The sequence below is a fragment of the Bubalus kerabau genome, chromosome 18 (assembly GCF_029407905.1).
Source record: "Bubalus kerabau isolate K-KA32 ecotype Philippines breed swamp buffalo chromosome 18, PCC_UOA_SB_1v2, whole genome shotgun sequence".
Lineage (NCBI taxonomy): Eukaryota > Metazoa > Chordata > Mammalia > Artiodactyla > Bovidae > Bubalus > Bubalus kerabau.
The window spans coordinates 24,225,432-24,251,633 of record NC_073641.1 but is presented as its reverse complement, the minus strand read 5'-3'; the positions used below and the strand labels follow the sequence as shown (position 1 = coordinate 24,251,633).

At 39.5% G+C, this 26,202-nt stretch overlaps 1 protein-coding gene and 1 long non-coding RNA gene across 3 annotated transcripts; one reads left to right on the top strand and one right to left on the bottom strand.

The window, feature by feature from the left end:
- Positions 1-1,702: 1,702 nt before the first annotated feature.
- LOC129633248 (uncharacterized) lies at positions 1,703-16,782 on the bottom strand. Its single transcript, XR_008704972.1, has 2 exons — positions 16,185-16,782; positions 1,703-1,928 (listed from the first exon to the last, which is right to left on the bottom strand). It is a non-coding gene; the product is annotated as an uncharacterized LOC129633248 (long non-coding RNA).
- On the top strand, positions 16,339-25,122 carry SETD9 (SET domain containing 9). 2 transcript variants are annotated; one of them, XM_055555135.1, is made up of 6 exons: positions 16,339-16,493; positions 18,224-18,591; positions 20,373-20,496; positions 21,552-21,667; positions 22,363-22,468; positions 24,027-25,122. In XM_055555135.1, the coding sequence occupies exons 1-6, from the start codon at positions 16,396-16,398 to the stop codon at positions 24,112-24,114; spliced, it is 900 nt and encodes a 299-aa protein (XP_055411110.1). In that variant the 5' UTR covers positions 16,339-16,395; the 3' UTR covers positions 24,115-25,122. The 2 variants fall into 2 exon arrangements, with proteins under 2 accessions (XP_055411110.1, XP_055411111.1); XM_055555136.1 differs by lacking the exon at positions 16,339-16,493 and adding an exon at positions 16,967-17,378.
- Positions 25,123-26,202: the final 1,080 nt, after the last annotated feature.

Sequence of the window (26,202 nt, the reverse complement as noted above, 5' to 3'; positions counted from 1 at the left end):
ATCACAGATTTACTCAAATTGTCACATTTAGCTATTGGGAGCCTCTCAGAGCTTAGCTTCTCTCTGGACTGACAAGCCACCCATTATTCTCTGACCACTTCTATACTTTCAGACCCATCTTGTGTGTTTGCTTCAGCCTTGGGATCAGCATTTTTCCAAACAGCCCTGACTCCACCGATAAAAAACGGTGCTAGATATGCTCATTGCTCTGGGGTGTCACTGCTCCCACGCCCTCTTGGTAGACAAAGCTAGACTATATATCTGTATATAGTTTTATGCATACATATGCAAAATACACACACACATACACAAAAACCATAAGTTCATACCAGTTTTCAATTTCAGTCTACCACTATCCAGATTCATTCGAGACTTCCCTCTTTCCATATCTGTAACTCCTTTTCTGGACAGTAAGAAACCTGGTTTCCATTTGCCTCAATATATTGACTTATGCTATGGTTAGATAACATCACAGATTCAATGGATATGAATATGAGCAAACCGCAGCAGACAGTGAAAGACAGGGAAGCCTGGCCTGCTGCAGTCTATGGGGTCACAAAGAGTCAGACATAACACAGAAACTAAGCAACAACAAATTGACTGACTTGCTTAAGTTCTCCACCCACCTATGTAACCCGTAAGGAAAGTAACCTAAAGGCAAGGTAAGCTGTATACTTTTTCAGGGTAGTTTTAGGTTCACAACAAAATTGAGCAGAAGATTCATGAATTACCCATATACTTCCTGATCCTACATATTGCATAGCCTCCCCCACTATCAACATCAAATGCTTTTTTGACAAAATGAAAGCATTTTAAGAAATTTTTCTTTAAAAAAATTAACTGAAAAATTACATCTTTTTAAAAAAAACCTTCCTTACGTGGTTTGACATGTCATAAACTTGCATATAAACACTACTACTGTCCCCAGACAGCAACAGATAAACTTGATTCTGTTCATATGACTCGATCATGATACAGAAAAACATAAAAACCATCCTCCTATGTTAAAATTGTTGGGAATGAGAATAAAGATTTATTCACCAGCTACTATTTGTCAGGGACACTTTGCAACACAGTGATTATGTTCTGTTTCACAAGTGAGGAGATAAGGCAATTTCAATCATTCTGCAATTCAAGGTGTACCAGGGAACTCATGTGGCTAACCCCAGGGTTTAGTCTTCGATTGTATCTTGTTTTTATTGTGGTGTTGTTTTCTACTTTCATCCTTTGTATGTCTGCTCAGTAGTCGTTTTTCACATGATCACCCTGCAAGATAGGTCATGTCACTGAAAAACTGAGTTCAGAAGCCATCCTGTGTCTTTACATTTGTTTTAAACTTTATGTAATAGCTTGGTTTTAAATGTACACCTTTTAAATAGGCTCTGAATATTGTTCCTAAAGGGCAGACTTCAGTCATTTCAGGAAAATACTAACTTTGAGTAAAGCTTTCTGTTTCAGAGGAATTAATAATTCTGTTGTTCCTTGATTCTATTTAAATGATACTAACAGTTTTTAAAAATGGTCAAATCTGCAGGTTACATGGACTCTAGAAAAATGTTGGGGTATCATGCCCATATGGAAATGCCAAAGAATGCAATTGTGACCTGACATAGTAGTAACTCTTGTTATAAAATAGAATGTATGAAGTACTGCAATCAATGGAGAACACAGTGACAAACAGAAATGTATGTAAACTGCCGTATTTCCATGTTGTGACAATTTATAGGTTTGTCATTTTTTAAATTTTGCTATAAGCAAAAGTCACATGTTGAATTGCCACAAGCAAGGAAAGGATGGGCCTTTTAAAGTAGGTGATGATGATGGACACGGTAAGCACAGAGCCTGAAGCATCACCTGGGTCAAATCTGGCTCTGCCACTTCCCAGTCGTGTAACTCCTGTTTGACTTTCTGAACCTCCATTTCTGCATCTGTAAGATGAAACCAACAGTTTTGAAGAGAGCCTATATAAATGGCTCAGTACAGTGCTAGGCACAATGGATGCACAATATGTGTTTTGTGAATGAAGTGACCCAAGAGTCACAGACTCAAATGCTTTAGCCTTGGGATCAGCTAGAATACTGTGGGGCTAGAATATCCTTAACAGAGCTTTTGGCTGACCTGTGAGTTCAGGCCAAATTCATGTCCAAGAGGGCCAATGGTTACCATGTTGGAACTGAAGAAAAAAAGCCCACTATTGCCAAAACCTGTAAATTTTCAAAAGAAGCTGGAGAGATCTAGATGTTACATGCAATTTTTTAATGTCTACACACTGGAAGCTAATTTTACATTTTTATAAGGAACTGTAGGCTAAACAAAATTCACATGTTTTATCTGGCCTGTGACTAACTGCTTTTGACTTCTGAGCTGGGTCCAGGCTTATAAAATAAAAAAAGAAGTAGAAAATGAGAGTTAAATCTCAGCTTTGGGAAACTGATTCCAGGACTTTTGTCTTCTGAGATACATGACATAAGGGAAAAGTGGAGATGCTGATTATAAATGCTAGAGAACTAACCTATGAGGAGAAAATTATGTCTGATTTTAAGCACTAGTGTGAAGTGCTTACCACTAAAGCCTAATTACCATGTAGCAAACTATACATGAAAATGAAAGTGTGAGTCGCTCAGTCATGTCCAGCTCTTTGCAACCCCATGGACTGCAGCCCACCAGGCTTCTCTGTCCATGGAATTCTCCAGGCAAAAAGACTGCCATTCCCTTCTCCAGCGGATTTTCCCGATCCAGGGGCCAAACCCAGGTCTCCCGCATTGCAAGCAGATTGTTTATCATCTGGGCTACCAGACAAGCCCACTAACTATGCACATGCGGCATTCAAATGTGCCATCCCAGTGGCGATGTAAAGTCCGCATGATGGAAGAACTTCACCCACAACTGAAGCCAACCTCACCACTCTGCATCAACCTGGAGTCTCATTGACCCCTATCCCACAGCCCTCACTTCAGCTTTGCCTCGTTGAAATACAGTGAGGCTAAACCGATGATGCAAGAGTCAAGTCCCAGAGTTCTTTTTCCCACAATGCTGAAATTCGTATTAGAGTTTATTTTTGAGATGACTAAGTGTTAATTTGCTTAATGAGCTCTCCCAACATCTACGCAGACATACTCAGAGGATGAGGGCTGTAACTAGGATGAAAGGGAGAAGAAAGGAAGGGAAATAATAAGGAATGGGGAAATACTGGAAAACCTTTGGTAGGGAGTAGCATGGCCATGTATGTTTTTTTTGAAGATCGTTCTAGCAGTATCTTGAAGAAAGAATCAAATGGGGCTGGCTGAAGAAGGGGCAGAGAAAGTCAGAAGACAACTGCAGTATCTATATAAGAAGGTATGAGGGGGAGGGACTTCCCTGGTGGTCCCAGTGGATAAGACTCCGAGCTCCCTGGTCAGGGAACTAGATCCCGCATGCCGCAACTAAGAAAAAAAAAGAAAATCCTGCATGCCGCAACTGAAGGATCCCACAAGCCACACAGAAGATGAAAGAGCCCACGCCACAACTAAGGCCTGGCACAGCCAGATAAATAAGTAAATATTTACAAAAAAGAAAGTATGAGGGGAGAGTGATGTCAACATCAATAGAAGATAATATCCCTACCAACACTGAGTGATGAAGGAACGGAAAATCTGAACAGACCAATAACAAGTAAGGAGACTGAATTGTACTCCAAAGCCCCTCAACAAAGAAAAGCCTGGGCCCAGATGGTCTCACTGGGGAGTTCTATCAAACATTAAAGGAATTAATGCCAATCCTTTGCAAACTCTTCTAAAAAACTGAGGAGGAGGGAACCTCCCAAGCTCATTTTATGAGCCCAGCATTACCCTGACACCACAGATAAGTAAGATAAGGAGAAAACAGAAACATAAAGGCCAGGGGTGGTCCCAGATGGCAGTGTGGGAAGATCTGGAACTCAACTCCCACACCAAATCAACATTCAGAACACTTTCCTCTAGAAAAGACCTGAAAACTCACTGACCAGCACATTCATGATAAATGATAAAAGGGCCACCCTGGGACAAGCAGGAGAGGCAAGGAGTGGGCTTACTAAAACCCCACCCGCAGAGCAGTGATCCACGGTCCGGAGGGATGTCAACCGTGCAGAGCTTCTCCCCGAGGAGGGAGGGGTTCATGCCCCCATCGGGTCCCGCAAGCCTTGGGACCTGCAGTGGAAGAGATGAACCCCCAGAAGGTTCTGGCTTGGACCCTGGACCAAAGGGCTGTAGAGAACTGAGATATCTCTCTTAAAGGGCTCACGTGCAGACTCACTCGCCCTGGAGAACAGTGTAAATGCAGCAGTTTGAAAAGAGCCTGTTCTCCATTCTGACTGAAGCAATTTATTGATACATTTCCCACCAACAGGGTAGGGGGGGTTCCTTTATCTCTGCATCCTCTCTAGCATTTATTACTTGTCGACTTTTTGATTATGCTCAATCTGACTGGTGTGAGGTGATACTTCATCACAGTTTTTGATTTGCATTTTCCTAATAATTAGTAATATTGAGTATCTTTACATGTGCCTGTTGGCTATCTATATGCCTTCTTTGGAGAAATGCTTATTTATGTCTTCTGCCTATGTTTTGATTGAGCTGTTCTTTGTTTTGTTTTTCTGTATTAAGCTGTATGAGCTGTTTGTTTATTTTTGGAAATTTTTGGAAATTAATTCCTTGTCGGTCACATTGTTGGCAAATATTTTCCCCCATCCTGTAGGCTGTCTTTTCATTTTGTGTATGGTTTCCCTTTGCTGTGCAAAACCTTTTAAGTTTAATTAGGTCCCAATCGTTTACTTTTGTTTTTAATTCCATTACTCTAGAGATGGATCTGAAAAGATGATACTATGATTTATGTTCGAGTGTTCTGCCTGTTTTTTCCTTTAGGAAATGTTCTTACATTTAGGTTCTCAGTCCATCTGGGGTTTACTTTTGATTATGGAGAGGGCAATGGCGACCCACTCCGGAACTCTTGCCTGGAGAATCCCATGAACGGAGGAGCCTGGTGGGCTGCAGTCCATGGGGTCGCTAGGAGTCGGACACGACTGAGCGACTTCACTTTCACTTTTCACTTTCACGCATTGGAGAAGGAAATGGCAACCCACTCCAGTGTTCTTGCCAGGAGAATCCCAGGGGCAGGGAGCCTGGTGGGCTGCCGTCTGTGAGGTCGCACAGAGTCGGACACGACTGAAGTGACTTAGCAGCATGGTGTTAGAGAATGGTATTTCGTTCTTTTATGTGTAGCTGCTCAGTTTTCCCAGCACACTTACTGAAGAGACTGTCTTTTCTCCACTGTATACTCTTGCCTCCTTCGTTGTAGATTAACCGTAAGGGCATGGCTTCCCTCTGGGCTCTCCACTCTGCTCCATTCATCTACCTGCCTGTTTTTGTGCCAGTAGAGTATTCATTGCTATACCTTTGTAGTAATTATGGTACAGTCTGAAGTCAGGAAGTGTGATTCCTCCAGCTTAATTCTTCTTTCTCAAGATTGTTTTGGCTATTGGGGGTCTTCTGTGTTTCCATACAAATTTTTAAACTATTTGTTCTAGTTTTGTGAAAAATGCCATTAGTATTTTGCTAGGGATTGCACTGAATCTACAGACTGCCTTGGGTAATATGGTCCTTTGAACAATATTAATTCTTCCAATCCAAGAACATGGTAGAGACGCATCATATGTTTCATGTGTTGTCTTCAACTTCTTTCCTCCCTGTCCTATAGTTTTCCAGTATGGGTCCTGTACATCTGTAGGTAGCTTCATCCCTCGGCATTTTCTTTTTGATGCAATGGTGAATGACATTGTTTTCTTAGTTTTCCTTTCTGACATTTCATTGTTAGTCTGTGGGAAAGCAACAGATTTCTGTATATTGATTTTGTATCCTTCAGCTTTACCACAGTCATCAATATGAGCTCTAGTATTTTTCTAGTAGCATCTTTAGGATTTTCTATGAAGACTATCATGTCATCTGCAAACAGAGACAGTTTTGCTTCTTTTCCAATTTGGGCTGATGTTTCGTTTCACTCTCTGACTGCTGCAGGTGGTACAAAAGTGGCAAGAGTGGGCATTCTTGTCTTGTTCCTAATCTTAGAGGAACTGCTTTCAGATTTTCACCACTGAATATGATGTTATTTGTGGGTGTGTCATATATGGCCTTTATTATGTTGACGTACGCTCCCTCTATGCCCACTTTCTAGAGAGTGTTTTTTATCATAAATGGATGCTGAAGTTTATCAAAAACTTTTTCTGCATCTATTGAGATGATCATATGATTTTTATTCCTCAAGTTGTTAATGTGATATGATATATCACACTGACTGACTTGTGGATACTGAAAAATCCTTGCATCCCTGGGATAAGTCCCATTTGATCATGATGTATGATCCTTTTAATGTATTGTTGGATTTGCTTTGATAATGATTTTGTTGAGGATTTCTGCATTTATGTCATCAGTAATACTGGCCTGTAATTTTCTTTTTTGTGATATTTTGTCTGGTTTTGGTATCGGGGAGATGGTGTCCTCACAGAATGAGTTAAAAAAATGTTCCTTTCTCTACAATTTTTTAGAATAGTGTCAGAAGGGTAGGTGTTAACTCTTCTCTAAATTTTTGGTAGAATTCACTAGTGAAGCCATCTGGGCCCGGACTTTTGTTTGTTGGGAGTTTTTAAATTGCTGATTCAATTTTGGTACCCATAAAAGTTTCATGTCATGAAAAACAAAAACAGGGATAGATTAGACTAGATTAACTTTGACCCAATTTTAAAAGCAAATAATAAAAGAACAAACAGCTATAAAAGGTATTTTTGAAATCTGAAAAATTTAAATAGGAGCTATATTCATGATAGTGAATTACTGTTCACTTTAAACGTCATTCTGACATGAGTGCACAGGCATATGTTGTGTGTGTGTGTGTGTGGAGAGAGAGAGAGAGGAATTATTACAAAATGTTAACAACTGATGAACCTACATAAAAGATATTTGGTTGTTCCCTGCACTTTTCTATAGGTTAGAAATTTTAAAAATAAAAAATTGGGAACATATTTGTTTATTCTTAAACTTGGTTTCATTTATTTTTGCATTTTACCTTTATTCCCTTTTTTCCCCTGTAACGGGATTTCTGTATTTCAGTGGCAATTCAGCCTTCACTAACTGACCACCTTTAGAATTATTTAGGGAATTACACAACATTGCAAAGAGTCGGACACGACTGAGCGACTGCACTGAACTGAACTGACACAACATCCAGAAGAGGGCACCAGAGTAAACGTTTTCTTTAATGAAAGGATGCTCTCAGCAGTGTTCTGACTGACACATAACTGAAAATCAGACTTTACACCACTTTTTTCTCAAGAATAAATCTCACTGCTCCTTTTAGAAAACTGAAAAAACTCAAGGCAATTCACTGATAATTCCATTTTTCCAATCAAAACCTTAAGTTCAGTGTTTATCCGTTTTCTTAGAGAACAATACTATTCTGCCATCCCCTTGAGACAAGCGTTAACAGTTACAACCAAAGAAAGGCTTTAAAAAGACACATGATGCCTTCTTTCCTGGTTTCCTGTTCTCAAGACCACCTGCTCTTGGTAGACTCTCACCCAGCTGCCAACCACTGTTCCTCTGAGCTTCTCAAACTAGTCCCACATGCTAGTGCTCTGCTTAAGAACCTTCAATGACTACCTACTGCCTATCTCATGATTTCATAATGGTCTGATCTTACTCTGCCTATTTCATTTCCTACTACATCTAATGCAAATTTTTATTCTGAGTAGACCCCACAGTATTCATTCCCACTTCTGCACTTTTGCTCATGCCAATGGTTCTCAAACTAGATGGCAGCAAAGTGGTTGGGGAAAGAGGTGGTTGTGCGTGCGTGCTCAGTTGTGTGCGTGCGTGCTCAGTTGTACCCAACTCTGCGACCCTATAGACCGCACTCTGCCAGGCTCCTCTGTCCATGGGATTTTCTGGGCAAGAATAATGGAGTGGGTTGCCATGCCCTTCTCCAGGGGATCTTCCCAACCCAGGGTTTAAGCCTGATCCTCTTACGGCTACCTACACTGGCAGACGGGTTCTTTACCACTAGTGCCACCTGGGACGCCTGGAGAAAAAGGTGAGTTTTGCTAATTCACAGACTAACAGAGACCATTTTTTTTCTCCTTTTTATGCAGTATTTTCTTTTCTTTTACTTTCTTTTTTCCAAGGGAAAGTATGAACACAGTCCTTCACTACCACAAATTATCCAGCTGCGTTTTCCCCATTTGGGGAAGTTGCAGGGATCAACACATCTGGATAGGCCTCGCCCTGGGAAAACCACTTTCATGATAATTATTTCACACAGTATTTTAGATCCTAAAGCACAAAATGACTTCAAAATACTTTGTGTCTAATTTTATCAATATGCAATATACTACTGTCATTCACAGAACTGACATTAACTTCAATATCTGAAGTTAATAAAACGCCTTGTCACAACTTTCCTTTTAAAAATTTGCATTATAATATGTGGCTGTAACACTCAATTCTTGATCATTTTTGTCTTCAGACCCCATTATCCTTTAAATTTTACTGAGAATCCCCAAGGAGCTTTTGTTTATGTGAGTTATACCTATTGATATTTAGTGTATCATATTAAAACTGATAAACTTTATTTATTCATTAAAAATAACAATTAAAAAATCTATTATATGTTAATATGGATAACGTATCTTTTTGAAAAATAGCTAAATTCCCCCAAATAGTGAAAAGAATGGTATTTTAATATTTTTGCAAATCTATTTTATTTCTGGCTTTATAAAAGATGGCTGGATACTCATACCTACTTCTGCATTCAATCTGTCTTACCATGTATCATGTGACCCCTAGAAAACTCCACTGTACCCTTGTGGGAAAATGAGAATAAAGACAAATAACGTCTGAGTACTATTATGAATATAGTTTTGACCTTGCAGATCTCTAAAATGGTCGTAGAGACCCCTGTGTCACCAGGCAGGACTTAGAGAACTGCTGGTTTATGCCATCCCTTCCTTTCTACCTCTCGTCTATCTACTTCTCTTTGAAGCACTCCTTTACTCCAGTAACTCATACTCAAATTCTGTGGTAACTATTATTTAATATTTATAATTATGTTTTTCCAACTAGACCATAATATTGGATGTATAGGCACACAGTTATCAGTGAATAAATATTTGCCAGTTATGTTACCCACATTAGATGATGTAGCTATTCAAGTAGGCTCCAGAATATCCACCAACTTTAAACATCAACTCTCTTCCAGCAAAGAACTGTGAAATAAGGACTCATGCAAAATAAGCTTGTCCTCCAACAGTTTGAAAAACAGTTCTTTCTTGGATAAAGTCAAAGCTCTAAGTTATTTACTGATCCTGACCATAAAAAATATTAAGTGGATAAACTGCCAGGAATTCATAAAAGGTTTGACTATCTGCTAGTTTGTCAACATAAACTCAATCTTTTCATCACTTACTACAGAGAGAGTAATTTTAACTCCCTCTGAAGGTGGAACGAGAACCCCTCTTTTCTTGTCCAAGAGCAGAAAAACATTGGTGGGTTTATTTTAAATGGTTCAGTAATTCCCTCCTGCATTTCCCTATAAGACTGGCTTTCTAATTCTGGGCTATTTTAAATCTTATCTTCTCATTTCAAAATTCCAATATTACCCTACTGTAACTATTCTCATTGAAGATCTTGCCTCATAGGTCAATGAGAAACTAGAAACCGTCACAATTTAGCCCTCAACTTTCTCCAACCAAATCCCCTAACACACCTTCCATTGAGCCCATAATCTCTGCCTTATGTCTTGCTTCAGATGAAGGTGCGTCCATGCTCCTGTCAGAGGACCTCTCTACTTACCCTCTGAATCAGCTCCCACCTTCTCAAGAACTTTATTCTGGAAATTAGTCATACATCTCTATCAATTTCTTTCGTTCTGTTGGATCATTCTCATTAGCACACAAAGACACTATAGGATCTTTCATCTTACAAAAGTTCTCTTCACCTTTGGCCCTATTTCCTGGCGTCTCTTTTCGTAAACTTACTGAAAGAGTTGTGTACATTTGTTTTTCCTACTTCACCTCACATTTTCTCAACACACTCAAACTTCCCAAAACTGCTTTTGATCAAGTCATCACAGGCCTGTATCTTGCAAAACTCATGGTTGCTGCTCTATCTACATTCTTTGCCATCTCTTCTTCAAGTCTTCTGGCTAAAGACTCTTACTTTTATCTCTGATTATGGCTCCAGGTGTGGATATTCAACTAGTTACTTGACATTTCTCACAGGTATTTTAAAACTTCACCCTCCCACATCCATTCATGAGCAAGTCCCGTCAGCTCCTCCAAAATACAGTCCTAATCCATTCACTCTCTACATCTCCATAGCTACCACTTAGTCTAAACCATCATTATCTCTCACCTGAGCTATTATATTAGCCTTCTAATTAACCTTCCATGTATAGTGACAGCCCACCTATTATCCATAAAATACTCAAACTGGTCTTTTAAAAACAAGAATCAAATCCTATTACTTCTCTGCTCATAACCCTCCAAAGACTTCCCACTGCACTAAGAATCTCAAATCCTTCCCTGAACCTGCAATGCCCCACATGGTTTGGCCTCTTCCCTGACGTCATCCTTCCCTTCTCCTTTACTATCATGTTCCAGCCACGTGGCCCTCTTTTCCCTGCTTGAACATAGCAAGCTCCTACCCATCTCATTGCCTTTGCATTTCCTATCCAGAGACTCTCCCCACAGATCTTCCCAAGTTTTGTGTCTTCTTGTTATTTAGGTCTCAGTCATACATGCCACTACCCTATCCAATGTTGCTACACCAGTTCCCACCCCCAAGTGACCTGTATAAAGAGAGTGAAGTCCCAGGAGGAAACAGACGACACACACGAAGTCCTCCATCCCACTCTCTTCTCAGGACTCTACCTCATTTTCTCCAGGGCACTCATCACTGTCTGATATTATTTATGTGTTTAGTATCTGTCTCCTACACTAGAGCTTCAGATGCAGCAGGTGCTCAATGGATTATCTGTTGAAATCTCATTCTGAACTAATTCTGGAAGTTAGAATCCATTTAGGGACACATGCACTATTTGTGGATTTTTAGGATATTAATAATAAACTTTATCTTTCCTACATGGCATTTTTGTGATTAACAGCATAAATGGGCTTTAAATGAAAAAACACAGCACACATATCTTTAACTGGGTAGAGTATTTCAAGAGACTGAAAACAATAGGAAGCAGGGGTAAAGAATCAGAGAGAAGAGGGCAGTTTTGGACAACAGCACATCTCCATGCCTGCCAATACTAATCTTTTGATCGTCATATATTTTATATTAGAAAATTGTCTGGCAGTCTGTTGTTTCTCATTTATCTGTATTTAAAATTTTATGTAAATCATTAAAGACACGGATGATCTAAAGGACACTAGCAGCCCCTATGACCTAATATTTATAGAATTTTAAACCAGAAAGCTATAAAGCATATACTCTTTTCAACAGCATTTGGTATATTTGCCAAGAGAGAGCATATCCTGGGACATAAGACAAGTTAATAAATTTAAAAGAACTGAAAACATACTTATTCTCTAATGACAAAAAAATTAAAAACCAATTACAGTAACATATCTAGGGAAATCCCAAATATTTAGAAATTAAAAACACATCTAAATCATGAATCAAAAAAGAAATCACAAGGGAAATTTTAAAAATATTTTATACTGAATGCTAATGACAATACAATATATCAAAATTCCCAGGACTCAGCAAACATAATGCTTGGAAGGAAATTTTTAACTTTAGATGCATATATTAGAAAAGAAAAAAGGTCTAAAAACACTGATGCTAAAGTTCTACCTCAAGAAGCTGGAAAAAGAAGGGCAAAATAAACGCAAAGTGAGGAGGATATATAAAATAATAAAATGAACAAAACAGAAAATAGACAAACAACAGCGAAAATTAATAAAATCAGAAGCTATTTCTTTGAAAAGATCCATAAACTTCCAGTTACAATGATGAAGGAAAAAAGAAAACACAAATCACCAAAATTATGAATGAATTTATCACTACAGATCATATAGACATTAAAAAGACAGTAAGATTATATTTATGGACAACTTTATACTACCAAATTTGATGACTTAGATGAAATGAACAAATTCCATGAAAAATACAACTTATCAAACTTAAGACAAGATGAAAGTGAAATTCTGAATAGCCCTACAGTCTTTAAAAGAAACTCAATTCGTTATCAAAGAAAACTAGAAGCCCATGGTTTCAGTGGTGAATTCTATTAACATTCAATAAAGGAAACACCAATCTTATAGTTATTTTTATTTTTGTAGAAAGTAGAGGAGAAAGGAACACTTCTGAACTCATTTCAGGAGGTCAGCATAAGCCTAATACCAAAATCTGAAATAAAACTACAAACAAGCCATGAAACTGAAAAGAGAATCCACCTGCCAATGTGCATTTGATTCCTGGTTAGGAAAGATTCCACGTGCTGCGGAGCAACTAAGCCCAGGCACCGGAACTACTGAGCCTGCCCTCTAGAACCTGTGCGCCACAGCTACTGAGCCCACGTGCTGCAACTTCTGAAACCCAGTGCCTGGAACCTGTGCGCCCCAAGAGAAGCCACCGCAATGAAGCCGGCCTACTACAAGGAAGAGGAGCCCCTGCTCTCTGCAACTAGAGAAAGCCTGCGTGCCGCAATAAAGACCCAGCACAGCCAAAAATATATAAACAAATAAATAAATAAATATTTTAAATGACAGAGTGTGACAAAAGCGTCATTCACAACTGAGTAGTGTCATCTCAGGAATCCAAGGATGGTGCAACATTTGACAATGTGGCTTCCCCAGTGGCACAGCAGTATAGAATCTGCCTGTCATGCAGGAGATCTGAGTTTGATCCCCGGGTGGGAAAGATCCCTGGAGAAGGAAATGTAAACCCACTCCAGTATTCTTGCCTGGGAAATCCCATGGAGGGCTGCAGTGCATGGATTGCAAAGAATTGGACACGACTGACTGACTAAACAACAACAATATTATAATTTACTACATTAACAGGAGAACAGAGAAAAATTATGTGATCATCTCAATAAATAGCAAAGAAAAGTATTTGATATTCACCATTCATTTAAAACTTAAGATAAAAATTCTTGACAAATAAAAAACAGAAGAGAACTTTTTAAACTCTATAAATTATACCTACCAGAAAACTACAGTAAATATTAAACTTGAAGGTGAAACCTTAGAAACAGACAGAAGAATGAAGTATACTTTTACGAACTAAGGGGAGACTCCAAAATATATCTTTAATAAATAAAAGAAACTGAATATACAAAATATAAGAAACTCTAAAGACTCCACCAAAAAACTGTTAAATTAATAAATTCAGTAAACTTCTGGGGAACAATTTCAACATGCAAAAATCTGTTGCATCTCTATACACTAATAAAGAACAAGGAGAAAGACAAATTAAAAAACAACCACATTTACAAATGCATCCAAAAAAAAAAAAATTAGGAATAAATTTAACCAAGGAGGCAAAAGACCTAGACAGTGAAAACTACAAGACATTAAAGAAATAAACTGAAGAAGACACAAATAGATGGAAAGACATTTCATGCTAATGGATTAGAAGTATTAATATTGTTAAAATGCCCATATCACCCAAAGCAATCTACAGATTCAGTGCAGGTTAGTGCCGCAATTAGGCACAGTGCATCTACAGATTCAATCCCTATCAATGCAATCAACTTCCCAAAGGCATTTCTCACAGAAACAGAACAATTCTTAAACTTGTATAGAACCACAAAAAATCCCAAATGACCAAAGCAGTATTGAAGAAGAGCAAAGCAGGATGCAGCATGCTGCCTGTTATCAAATATTACAAAGCTATAGTATTAAAACAGAATGACACTGGCATAAAAATAGACACACAGATCAAAAAAGCATAACAGAGAGCCCAGAAATAAAGCCATGCACATGAATAAATTTACAACAATAAATTTACAAGAAAGGAGAGAAGAATACACAAGGGAGAAAGGATATATCTTCTATAAACGATCTTGGGAAAACTAGACAGCCACATGAAAAAGAATGAAACTAGACTACCAATTTACAGTATACACAAAAATTAACTCAAAATAGATTAAAGACTTGAATGTATAAGACCTGAAATCATAAAACTCCTCAAAGAAAACACAGGCAGTAAGCTCATTCTTACCAATGATTTTTTGGATTTGACATCAAAAGAAAAGGCAACAAAAGCAAAAATAAAAAATAAGTGCAACTACATCAAACTAAAAAGCTTCTGTACAGCAAAGAAAACCATCAGCAAAGTGAAAAGGCAAGCTTCTGAGTGGGAAAAAAGATCTGCAAACCACAAATCTGATAAGGAGGGTATTGTCCAAAAAAATATATAAAGTGAAGTGAAAGTCACTCAGTCATGTCCCACTCTTTGTGACCCCATGGTCTCTATAGTCCATGGAATTCTCCAACTCATACAAATCAAAGCAGCAAAACAATCTGATTTTTAAAATGGGCTAAAGATCCGAACAATTTTCCAAAGAAGATATCTAAATAGCTAACAGGTACATGCAAAGACGCTAACAACACTAAGTAATCAGGGAAGTACAAATCAAAATCACAATGAGATATCACCTTGCATCTGTCAGAAAGACAGCCCAAAACAAGTGTTGGTAAGTTTGAGTGAACTCCGGGAGATAGTGATGGACAGGGAGGCCCGGCGTGCTGCAATTCATGGGGATGCAAAGAGTCGGACACGACTGAGACTGAACTGAACTGAACTGAAGGATGTAGAGAAAGGCAAACCCTTGTGCACTGTTTGTGAGAATGTAAATCCATGCAGTAACTATGGAAAACAGTATGGCTGTTTTCCTCAAAAAAATTAAAATTAGAACTACCATATGATCCAACAATTCCACTTCTGGTTGTTTCCAAAGGAAACCAAATCATAATCTCAAAAAGTTATCTGCATCACATTCACTGCAGCATTATTATTGAAACAACCTAAGTGCCCGTCAATAGATGAATGGATAAAGAAAATGCAGTAAACACACACACACACACAATGACTACTACTCAACCATAAGAGAAACATGAAACTTTGCCATTTGCAACAACTGGATGAACCCTAAAGGCATTATTAAGTGAGATAAAACAGAGACAAACAAGTAGCGTATATTCTAACCTATATGTGGAATCAAAAATAAAAAAGAACTGAAAAAAAACAAAAACACAAGCTCATAGAAACAGAAGTCACGGGGATGTTAATGTACAGCATGCAGATGACGGTTAATAAAACTGTACTGCACATTTCATAGTCAGTAAGAGTACATCTTAAAAGTTCTCATGACAGGAAAAAAATTTTCTGTATATGGTGACAGATGTTAACTATATTATGGTGGCGATACATATAAATATCACATTATATTGCATACTTGATACTAATATAAGGTATGTCAACTATAATTCAAAAAAGTAAATAAATAAATAAGGTCTGGGCAAAATGGTCCTTCAAACTAGGTGTACACCTCCATGATTAAACCTATGATAAAAAATTTCAAAGCACTGGAAATATATACAAAAACTGCTTTTTTGCTTTTAAAGATAAGTATATCACTATAGGTAAGAAGTCAACCAGTTCTTTTTGGTCCCTTTTAAGTCTGGAGACCTTAAAGTTACTCTCTGAATGCCATTTGTTACACATCCTGGAACTGAATTGTCTCCATTTATCAAATCAGGTTAACTCTGGAGGATGTCAATTTACCAAACACCTGCCAGCAGAGCCTCTGGAGTTTGCCAATTACCCTATTACAATAGGGTGAAATAGAAACTTTGACGTTGTTTTTTTTTTTCTTTTTATTACTATTTGGAATAGAGCAAGTTAGTCCTAAGGCTACTTGAATTTCCCTGAATTTTCACTAGATCTGACTAGTTCGATTTAGACTTTTAGGTTAGGATTCACCCTCACTCTGAGGCAAAGAACTCCTGGAAAGCAGACTTTTCATTCTGAGGAAACGGCAATGTATCTATTTCTTAATGAACATCTGCTGATCTGAAGATGACTGAGTTAGTCTCGTGTGTGAAAATACACGAGCGAATGGAGAAAGGAAAAGGAAATAAGGGGCCCTCCTACAGCTCTACGAACCTCTGTTTCAGCGAGTTGGCATCAATAAAGCGGAGGCACGGAGAAGCGGCAACTGGAGCCAAGGGGCACCAGGACAGCCAAGCGGAGCGACGAGGGCTGAGACCACGAAGGGGCGGGACGGCGCGGCCTCCGCTCCTCCTCGTTCGGGGCGGGCCCGAGACCGCGACCCACCTCTCCCGCGCCGTCCTCGTCCAGGCGCCACGGTATAGCCATGCCGGGCCGCCTGATGCGGGGCCTCTGGCAGCGATGGCGCCGTTACAGGTACCGCTTCGTACCCTGGATCGCGCTGAACCTAAGCCACAACCCGAGGTGAGAGGGCGAGGCGGCTCGACCCAGGCCGTTTTCCTACCTCCCAGCGCCGCCACCGCGGCCCGCGGGACTTACGTTAGCGGACCGAGGTGGGCGGAGCCTTAGGCGAGTGGAGCCTCAAGCAGGCGGAGCCTAAGACGGCCTACGGGCCTGAGGCGGGCGGGACCTAAGTGGGCGGGGCTCGAAGTGGGCAAGGCCCCAGGTGGGCGAGGCGGTGGCTGGCTGAGTCAGGCCGGCTGGGGGCCCGAAGACAGCACGGGGCTTTTAGGTGGGCGGGGCCTAAGCCGTATTTCCCATCGTTCCCGGCGCTGCGAGGTCTTCAGGCCTTGTTGCCCGCGGGCGTTGGCCTGAGTTTTAAGTCTAACTGCCTGCAGAGGTTGGGTGCCTGTGTTTGGGCAAAAAATAGGAACTTTTGAAAAAGGGAAATAACTTGCACGGCGTGAAGGTGCGTGGCCTTCTCTCTATCAAGGCAAAGTTAGGAGCTTGAAGTGCCTTAGAAAAGTCAAACCGTAGTTTATTTTTACAGCTCTGTAGTTTGTACGGAGAAAACAATGCAGCTCTGCTGCGAGGGTAACAGCTTGGAGTAGTTGATGTATAAAAACGAGCAAAAAGCCACTAAAAGCAAGTCGGAGTATTGGGTTTAGAATACGGATTCAGCGCCTAAAGAAGGCGATCTAGCCGAGTCAAGGCCGTAGGATCAGTGTTAATACTGGCTTTAGTAAATTGCCTGCTTGGAAGACGTTAACGTGATGCTCACTTAAATAGGCAGACTAGCTCCGTTGAAAGCTGGTGTATAGCCAAAGAGCTCTCCCAGTTTCGTACTACAGAAACGTAAATTCAGATGCATCATCACTACTATCAAACTGAGGTGGAAATTGGTTCCTTGTAAGTAAAACAAGAAGTAAAATAATACTTAAAAAGTGATCATTAAAGTACTCCTGAGAAAGACTGACGACATATATATGTTAAATGTGTCTTTGAAGCTGCTGCTGCTGCTAAGTCGCTTCAGTGGTGTCCGACTCTGTGCGACCCCATAGACGGCAGTCCACCAGGCTCCCCTGTCCCTGGGATTCTCCAGGCAAGAACACTGGAGTGGGTTGCCATTTCCTTCTCCAATGCATAAAAGTGAAAAGTGAAAGTGAAGTCGCCCAGTCGTGTCGGACTCTTAGCGACCCTATGGACGGCAGCCTACCAGGCTCTTCCATCCATGGCATTTTCCAGGCAAGGGTACTGGAGTGGGGTGCCATTGCACCAGCAGCAGAGCGAGACTGACGATATATATAATGTTAAATGTGTCTTTGAAGCTACACCCGTGTAAAAAGGGCCACTGCAATTTGAGGACATAATGGCTTTAGGTGTACTGGAAACCAGCCCGTTTTCTGCTTCTTGTTTTGCCGTTTACCAGCTTTAGGACGTTGGGCAAGTTCCCTAACATCTCTAAGCTTGAGTTTCCTTGTCTGCAAAAACGGGATAATGAAAGTAAGGACCCAGTAGAATTTGGTATGAAATGGGCCTTTTATAAGTATTAGCTGTTGTTGACCTGTGTAAGTATTGTTGTGAGTCAGGTTACTAGAACTGAACCCCCAAAACTCTTTTCCAAACTTCTTAAGTTTTATGCCCTTCAAACACATGAGAATTATCTTCATAAAGGCCAGTAACCCTGATGACATCAAGACAGTCTGGCTTTTATCAGTTGAAGGGTAGTGAATAGAAACTTTTCCCATTTTCAGGACTCTCCGATATGTTCCAGAAGAATCCAAAGACAAAGTTATCTCAGATGAAGATGTCCTAGGAACATTACTGAAAGTTTTCCAGGCTCTATTCGTAAATGATTTCAGTAAACAATCAGATATCTTGACTGTGCTTCCAGAACCTGTTAAATCAAAATACCAAGACCTACTGTCAGTTCAGCATCCAAGGGTGAAACAGCTTGAATACAGACATCAGCAGCAAAATACCTTTACACCAGAAGAAATTCTTTATAAGACATTGGGTTTCAGTGTTGCCCGAGCACCTAGCTCATTGATTTCTGCTGGAAAAGGTGTCTTCGTTACTAAAGGATTGGTACGGAAAGGCGCGGTTGTATCTATGTATCCCGGTAATGACATAATTAGTACTTGACCAAGAGTTTGTTATATACAGATAAATATAAGTTCAACAAAATACCTAACCCTATAAGCCTTAGAGTAAGGGGTTGTATTGGAAACTGATTTCCACATTTTTTTTAATTGGCAAATAATTGATTTACAGTGTCATGTTGGTTTCTGCCATACAAAACGTGAATCAGCCATAGGTATACTTATGTCCCCTCCCTCTTGAGCCTCCCTCCCACCACCCCTACCCCACCCCTCTAGGTTGTCACAGAGTACCAGGTTGAGCTCCCTGTGTTACACAGCAACTTTCCACTCGCTGTCTATTTTACTATGGTAATACATATGTTTCAATGCTATTCTCTAAGTTTGTCCCGCCCTCTCCTTCCCCTGCCATATCCACAAATCCATTCTCTATGTCTGCATCTGTAGTCCTTCCTTACAAATATGATTTCCATGGACTTTTAAATCTTGAGTTGGAAATTAACTGTTTGTTAATTATCTCATGTATTAGAAAGTATCTGGGACCATTTTGAGATAAATGCATTTTTCTTTTAAGGAAATTTTTCTAATCAATATTTAAATTTAAGCAAGTATAGTATGGCCTACTTTGATAAGACTGATTACTTAGAAATTACTAGAGAATAAGTCAGTTTGGGTTAGATAATAATTAAAGGTAAAAAATGATGTGGATTAAAATATAAAGATTAAATTTAAATCTATAAATCACTGAGTAAAGATCTTCCTGCCATTTCTAAACTTGAAAAGTAAAGCAGTTTCTTTGTAAAAGATCATTAACTGGACTGCTCAGTAGAATATATTATTTGTTAAAAGTATTATTTGGTGCAATAGAAAGTATGTGTGAATGTTTGTCCAAAAGACCTGTTTTTTAAGAAGTCATTCTACTATCTTCTTAATTCTATGTCCCTAAACAGGGGCATCTCAGTTTCCTCCTTCACAACTATCCTAACTCCATAAGGACTAAACAGAACAAGCCAGCAACAAACAAATAAATACTAAAATAAATTTAATAAATAGATTAACAGGGCTTCCCTGTTGGCTCAGACGGTAAAGTGTCTGTCTGCAATGCAGGAGACCTGGGTTCGATTCCTGGGTTGGGAAGATCCCCTGGAGAAGGAAACGGCAGCCCACTCAAGTACACTTGCCTGAAAAATCCCATGGATGGAGGAGCCTGGTAGGCTTACCGCCCATGGGGTGGCAAAGAGTTGGACACAACTGAGCGACTTCACTTTCAACATGCCTGCAACATAGGAAGCACCCTGTAAATATTCTCTCCTTTCCTCCATTGCAAATGAAAGGGAAAACAACCTGAATGCCAGCCCCATCTATTCCCATATATATCTACACTAATTGATTAATAACAAAATAATAAAAATCAATAACAAAATTGATTAAAAATAAAATAATAAATATAAAACACATTTCTTAAAAGTCTCTTTAATAGATGTCAAATAGAACTCTTTTAAAAAATAAAAACAAAAACACAACTTTGAAACCGAGCCTATAATGTGATGTTCACATTTTTGTTAACCAAAATAGTCATATTTTATTTGACTGTGTGGACAAGTTTGTTCTGTGTTCCTTCTGCTGTTGGGCACTCTTTAATGAGGGAAGTAGCCAAAGAGAATGTGGTAGTCTAGACTGGAGAATGGTAGAGAAATTAAAGCAAATTCTTCCATGTTCTGTTTATGTTCTAGAGAAAGGTCCTTTATCATGATGGTTATGATTTTTATAGCTTGCTATAATATGTGTTTGTCTTACATATTAGGTACAGTATATCAGAAGTACGAGCCAATCTTTTTCCAGTCCATTGGAAATCCATTTATTTTTAGATGCCTAGATGGGGTGCTCATCGATGGAAATGACAAAGGAATATCAAAAGTCGTGTATAGGTAAGTTGGTACCATGTTCAAATTTAATTGTAGGAGACAGAACCATACCACAATGACTCTGACCACTGGCATTTGCACTTTAAATAAAAATCTATTTAGCAAGCCAGAACAAGACATGGAGGAAACTTAAAGGCATGTTACTAAGTGAAAGAAGCCAATTTGGAAAAGGCTGCATAATATATAAAGTCCAACTATATGACATTCTAGAAAAAGCAAAACTATGGAGACTATAAAATGATCGGCATGTGCTAAAGTCTGGGGAGGTGAGGAGAGGTCAAAAGGTGGAGCATGGAGAATTTTTAGGGCAGTGAAAATATTCTGTGATACCCTAATGATAGATACCTCTCATTATACATGTATCCAAAGCCATAAAATGTACACCACCAAGAGTGAGCTGTAAGGCGAACTATAGACTCTGGGGTGATTATGATGTGTCAGTGTAGGCTCATCAGTTGGAGCAAACATACCAGTCTGGTTGGGGATGGTGAAAACTGGGCAGGCTGTGCATGTATGGGAATGGTGGGTACCTAAGAAACATCTGTACCTTTTCCTTAGTTTTGCTGTGAACCTTAACTCTTCTGAAAAAGTCAATTTAGAAAACTGACCCCCCAAAAAAATCTATTTAGTTAATTGCCCAATTGATTAGATAAGTTTTTTTAACACAGACTTCAAGAATGAGCTTATGGTTGCTGGGGGGTTGGGGGGGGCGGTAAGAATGTGGGGAAGGGATAATTAGGGAGTTTGGGATGGACAGGTACACACTGCTCTATTTAAAACGGATCACCAGCACTGTATAGCACATGAAACTCTGCTCAATGTTATGTGGCAGCCTGGATGGGAGGGGAGTCTGGGGGAGAATGGGTACATGTATATGTTTGATTGAGTCCCTACTCTGCACACATGAAACCATGACAACATTGTTTGTTTATCAGCTATACCCTAATACAAAATTAAAAAGTTAAAAAAAAAGTTTTTAAGAAAAATTTCACCAAGGGTTAACTGAATTTTAAGGTACAGAGGAACAGTCTCTTAGCTAATGCTTTCACCTGTTTCAGATCTTGCAATGGGAGGGATCAACTTGGCCCTTTAAAAATGAGTGATAGTACATGGCTAACATCAGAAATTCATAATCCATTGGCTATAGGACAGTATGTGAACAATTGTTCAAATGGTAAGTTGGCACCCTGGGGCTGTGAGATAAAAATACAGCAGTGGTAATGTTCCTCCTTTGCCATATGACTGAGTGCCAGAGGCAGTTAAGTTTAATATCTCAGCTATTGAAAGCCCAGAAGTAAATTTTATAATGGCTGATATCAACCAGAGAATTTGGGGAGATAATGATGTACATGAATTGGAATTCTTTAACTGTTTTTATTCTGATTTTGCAATAAATAAGGCAATTGATAACTGCCCTTTTGATCACTATTCTTGGTTATTTTTTACTAGTTAACTTAGAGATTATTCTGTCAGTTCCTCAACATAGCCTTATAGATTAATCACTACACTGGTTCTGTTACTAAGTTTGTGAGTTACCAATCTTCTCTAGGGCTTTATTTTCCTATAAGGCTTGATCATCTGACTACATTTAACACAGACTTTGGTATTTGAGATGAACTTGAAGCCTGACTCTTCTACGTAACCTTTATTCTCTCTGAGCCTCTGTTTCCTATCTTCAAAAAGTAAATAATAAAACATGCAAATATATGTATGTATATAATCTTCCAGTGCCTGGAACATAAGAGTGATTATTAATTTGAACATTTTCTGATAATTTAGAAAACTATACATCAAGTGCCATAATTCAGTACTGTTTTCCATGACCTGATAAAATGGTTCTGTTTCTAAACGTTTCGTACTTGTTCTTAGACAGAGCAGCTAATGTCTGTTATCAGGAATTTGATGTGCCTGCAGTTTTCCCTATAGAGCTGAAGCAGTATCTTCCAAACATTGCCTACAGCTATGACAAACAAAGGTTAGTTCTTCTCGGGGTTTTTCCTATCTTCTGTCTTATGCTGTACCTTAAAATATATATATATATTTTCTAAGAAAAAACTAGAGAGTTTGGGTTTTTTTTTTTTAAGTGAAAAATGATAACTTAGATTTTTATGTTCATCATAAAATGTGTTAATATAGGTTATTTTCCATTTATGGTCATCACAAAATATTGGTTCCATTCCCCATGTTGCACACTGCATCCTTGTAGCCTGTCTTATACCCAGAAGTTTGTACCTCTTACTCTCCTACCCGTGTATTTCCCCTCCCACCCCCTGGTAAGCACTAGTCTGTTCTCTGTATCTGTGAGTCTGCTTTTTTGTTGTCATATTCACTAGTATGTTGTAGTTTTTAGATTCCACATATAAGTGATTAGAACAAATATTTATTTATGGCTGCACTGCGTCTTCTTTGCTGCACACAGGCTCTCTCTGTTTGCAGGGAGCAGGGTCTACTCTCTAGTTGCCGTGCACAGGCCTCTCATCGCAGTGCCTTCTCCCACCGCAGAGCATCGGCTCTAGGCACACAGGCTTCAGTAGCTGTGGCACGTGGGCTTAGAAGTTGCGGCTCACGGACTCTAGAGCTCTGGCTCAGTAGTTGTGGTGCTTGGGCTTAGTTGTCCTGCAGCATGTGGGATCTTCCCGGATCAGGTATCAAACCCATGTCCCCCGCCTTGGCAGTTGGCTTCTTCACTACTGAGCCACTAGGGAAGCCCAAGAATATGTATATTTTTAATGTAACATTTATTTTTTGTGCATTAAGTGGAAAGTCTACTGAGAATACTCAAGTAACAATTTTTAAATATAAGTAATTGTATATTTAAAAGTTTTTTTATTAACAATACTGTAGGAAGACATTGCCTTTATATCATTTCACTTAGCTGCCAGTTGCTAGCAAACTTTATTTTATACAGGCCCAATTAAATTGTCCTTTGATGATGAATGATATTTAAAACTTAGACAATTCCCTGTACTTGATAACTTTTATGTCTCTATATGTATGTGTGTGTGTGTGTTTTAACAATGAAGTTTTTTTCACCTGACATTCTGGGGCATAATATTATTGCTGTTCAGCAAGTACAGGAAAAGTTAGAAGAGTAGGAGCTTGAAGGTATGCATATGTCTTATTGTGTCCATAAAAGGTATTTTTTTTAAATTCCAATAAATGTTAAGTAACATTTCCAGCTTTGTGGAATACAAAGATACAAATTAATTTTTGAAGTGTTGAACTATAATGTCATTTTAAAATGCTTTTTATGATACCAGTTTTGAGGACGGGAACATAGAAACATTTTCAAAGAAGTAGTCAGTTGTATAAACTTATTGATTTGTGGGCTTTTTAAATGATGCAAAATAAATATACTCTAAAATGCCTCCATCAGCAACGAGAGCTATTTCTTTATGGAAATCAAATACATAAATTAAGATGATAGTAAGGAATCTGAATAAAATTATCAATGAAATCCATCTTGATGGTACTAAAAATATGAGCTTGTATCTGTTAACACTGCTGACTTTTGTCTGTTTCTTTGTTTTCAGCCCACTGCGCTGTGTCATTCTTGTTGCACTCAGGGACATTGAACAAGGAGAAGAGCTTTTTTCAAACTACTATACAATTGTCAGCTAACTCTATGAAACTACGTTTACTACTCAGTTATTGAGTTAATTCTAAATGTTTTTTGTAAGTTCCACTTGCAGAACAAATGTTTTGATACCTAATTGGAGTGGGAATTTTGTTTTTATTGATATTAGTATTTTAATTCATCATAAAACCTATTTGCTTCGTTACACTTTCAAATTTGTAATGCAATTCCAGTGTTCATTTGGTTTTCACCTAAGTACACAGTAGCTTACTAAATTAAAAGCCACCATCTGAACTTATAATTTTAACTATTCTTTTGATTATCTTTAGTAGTTTATCAAATTTTAGCCAAGTCATCAGCAGTTCTTACACTGTTGATGTGTACTAACATCCACAAAAACTTAATTAAACCAAGACCAAAAATATTTGTTGTGTTGTCATGAGTTAATTTGGAGAAGGCAATGGCACTCCACTCCAGTAGTCTTGCCTGGAAAATCCCATGGATGGAGGAGCCTGGTAGGCTGCAGTCCATGGGGTCGCTAAGAGTCGGACACGACTGAGCAACTTCACTTTCACTTTTCACTTTCATGCATTGGAGAAGGAAATGGCAACCCACTCGTGTTCTTGCCTGGAGAATCCCAGGGACGGGGGAGCCTGGTGGGTTGCCATCTATGGGGTTGCACAGAGCTGGACACGACTGAAGTGACTTAGCAGCAGCAGCAGCAGCAGCATGAGTTAACTGGGGTTTATGTGTAATTTCAAGATTGTTTTAGCTGGTTAAGGGGGCAATGGGGAGTCATTATATTATTTTCTCTATTTGAACATTTACACACACATGCACACCTACAAAGCTCAAGAGACTGTGAGAGAGATTGTTTTGGCATGGAAATATAGTTAAAAGATGGTGGTGGGAGGAACACCTATTCCCCATTTCTCATGTTTAGTGGGCTTCCATTAGTAATTCTGCCTCTCTCTCCACCTTTTGGAGGAAGAATGATTCTCTGAGATTATTTTTAGAGAAGAACTAGACACCATGGCCCCAACCCCACTAGTTCCTTCTCTGTGGACTCTCCAGTAGTCTGTTCTGGGTGGTTCTCAGCCCTGGGTGGCGAGTAGCCTGTAGTCAGCCCAGCCAGGAAAGGAGTGAGTCTAGTTCAGAGGTGGAGTATCAAATGAGCTGGCCTGGCATCAGCTCTGAAGCCACATTCTCCAGTTCTATTAGTAGGAGTTACTTTGATCTCCATCGACCTGACTCCTGCATCCAACCCTCAGCTCCATACTTGGATAGGGAGGGTGTTATTTATGGGCCTGTCTATGGCACCTGTACAACCAGAGTCTGACCCTCTTGACTGCTACACCAACAGCTTTTCTCACTTAAGTTTATTGTAATTTCAGTAGCCTCCTGATTGCTTTCCATGTTTCCATTCCTGCCCCCTTTTCAGAATAGACAGCCAAGAGTGATTTCTTTTAAGCACAAATCAGATCCTGCTGGCATCTGCTCAGAACTCTTGATTACTCCTACTTTAGAATATATGCCAAGTCCTTCACTACCTCTGATCTCACATCCTGCTCTCTCCACACAGCCTCAGCTGTCTCCTTGCCACTCCTGAGACCGCGGGGTACATTCCCACCTCAGGGTTTTTGTACTAGTTCTGCCTCCAAAAACCTCCCCCGCAATAGCCATATAGCTCTTTGCGTCACCTTGCCTAACTAAGCTACTGAAATTTACAATCCTCAACCGCCAACCCCTAATGCTCCCCATTCATTTATGTAGCGTTTATGATGTCTATGCACCTAAGTCCATGGGAGCATCTTTTTCTCAGCCTCATTTGTCTTTTATTTGTGCCACAAGGGGAACTCACTTTGTTAAAAAGCCAAGGGCTTCCCTGGTGACTCGGTAAAGAATCCACCTGCCAGTGCAACAGACACGGGTTCAATCCCTGGTCCAGGAGGATCCCACGTGCCTCGGAGCAGCTAAGCCTGTGCAACACACAGGCTATTGGACCCGTGCTCCAGAGCCCAGGAGCCTCAGCTACTGAAGCCCGAGCACCCTAGAGCCTGTGCTCCACACAAGAAGCCACCGCAATGAAAAGCCCAAGAACAGCAACCAGAGAGTAGTCCCCATCTGCTGCA

Excerpts from the sequence above, each read along its gene's own strand:
- SETD9 (XM_055555135.1), top strand. The coding sequence starts at position 16,396 with ATGCCGGGCCGCCTGATGCGGGGCCTCTGGCAGCGATGGCGCCGTTAC. Across the intron at positions 16,494-18,223 it reads AACCTAAGCCACAACCCGAG|GACTCTCCGATATGTTCCAG; the intron begins GTGAGAGGGCGA and ends TCCCATTTTCAG. Across the intron at positions 22,469-24,026 it reads TACAGCTATGACAAACAAAG|CCCACTGCGCTGTGTCATTC; the intron begins GTTAGTTCTTCT and ends CTTTGTTTTCAG.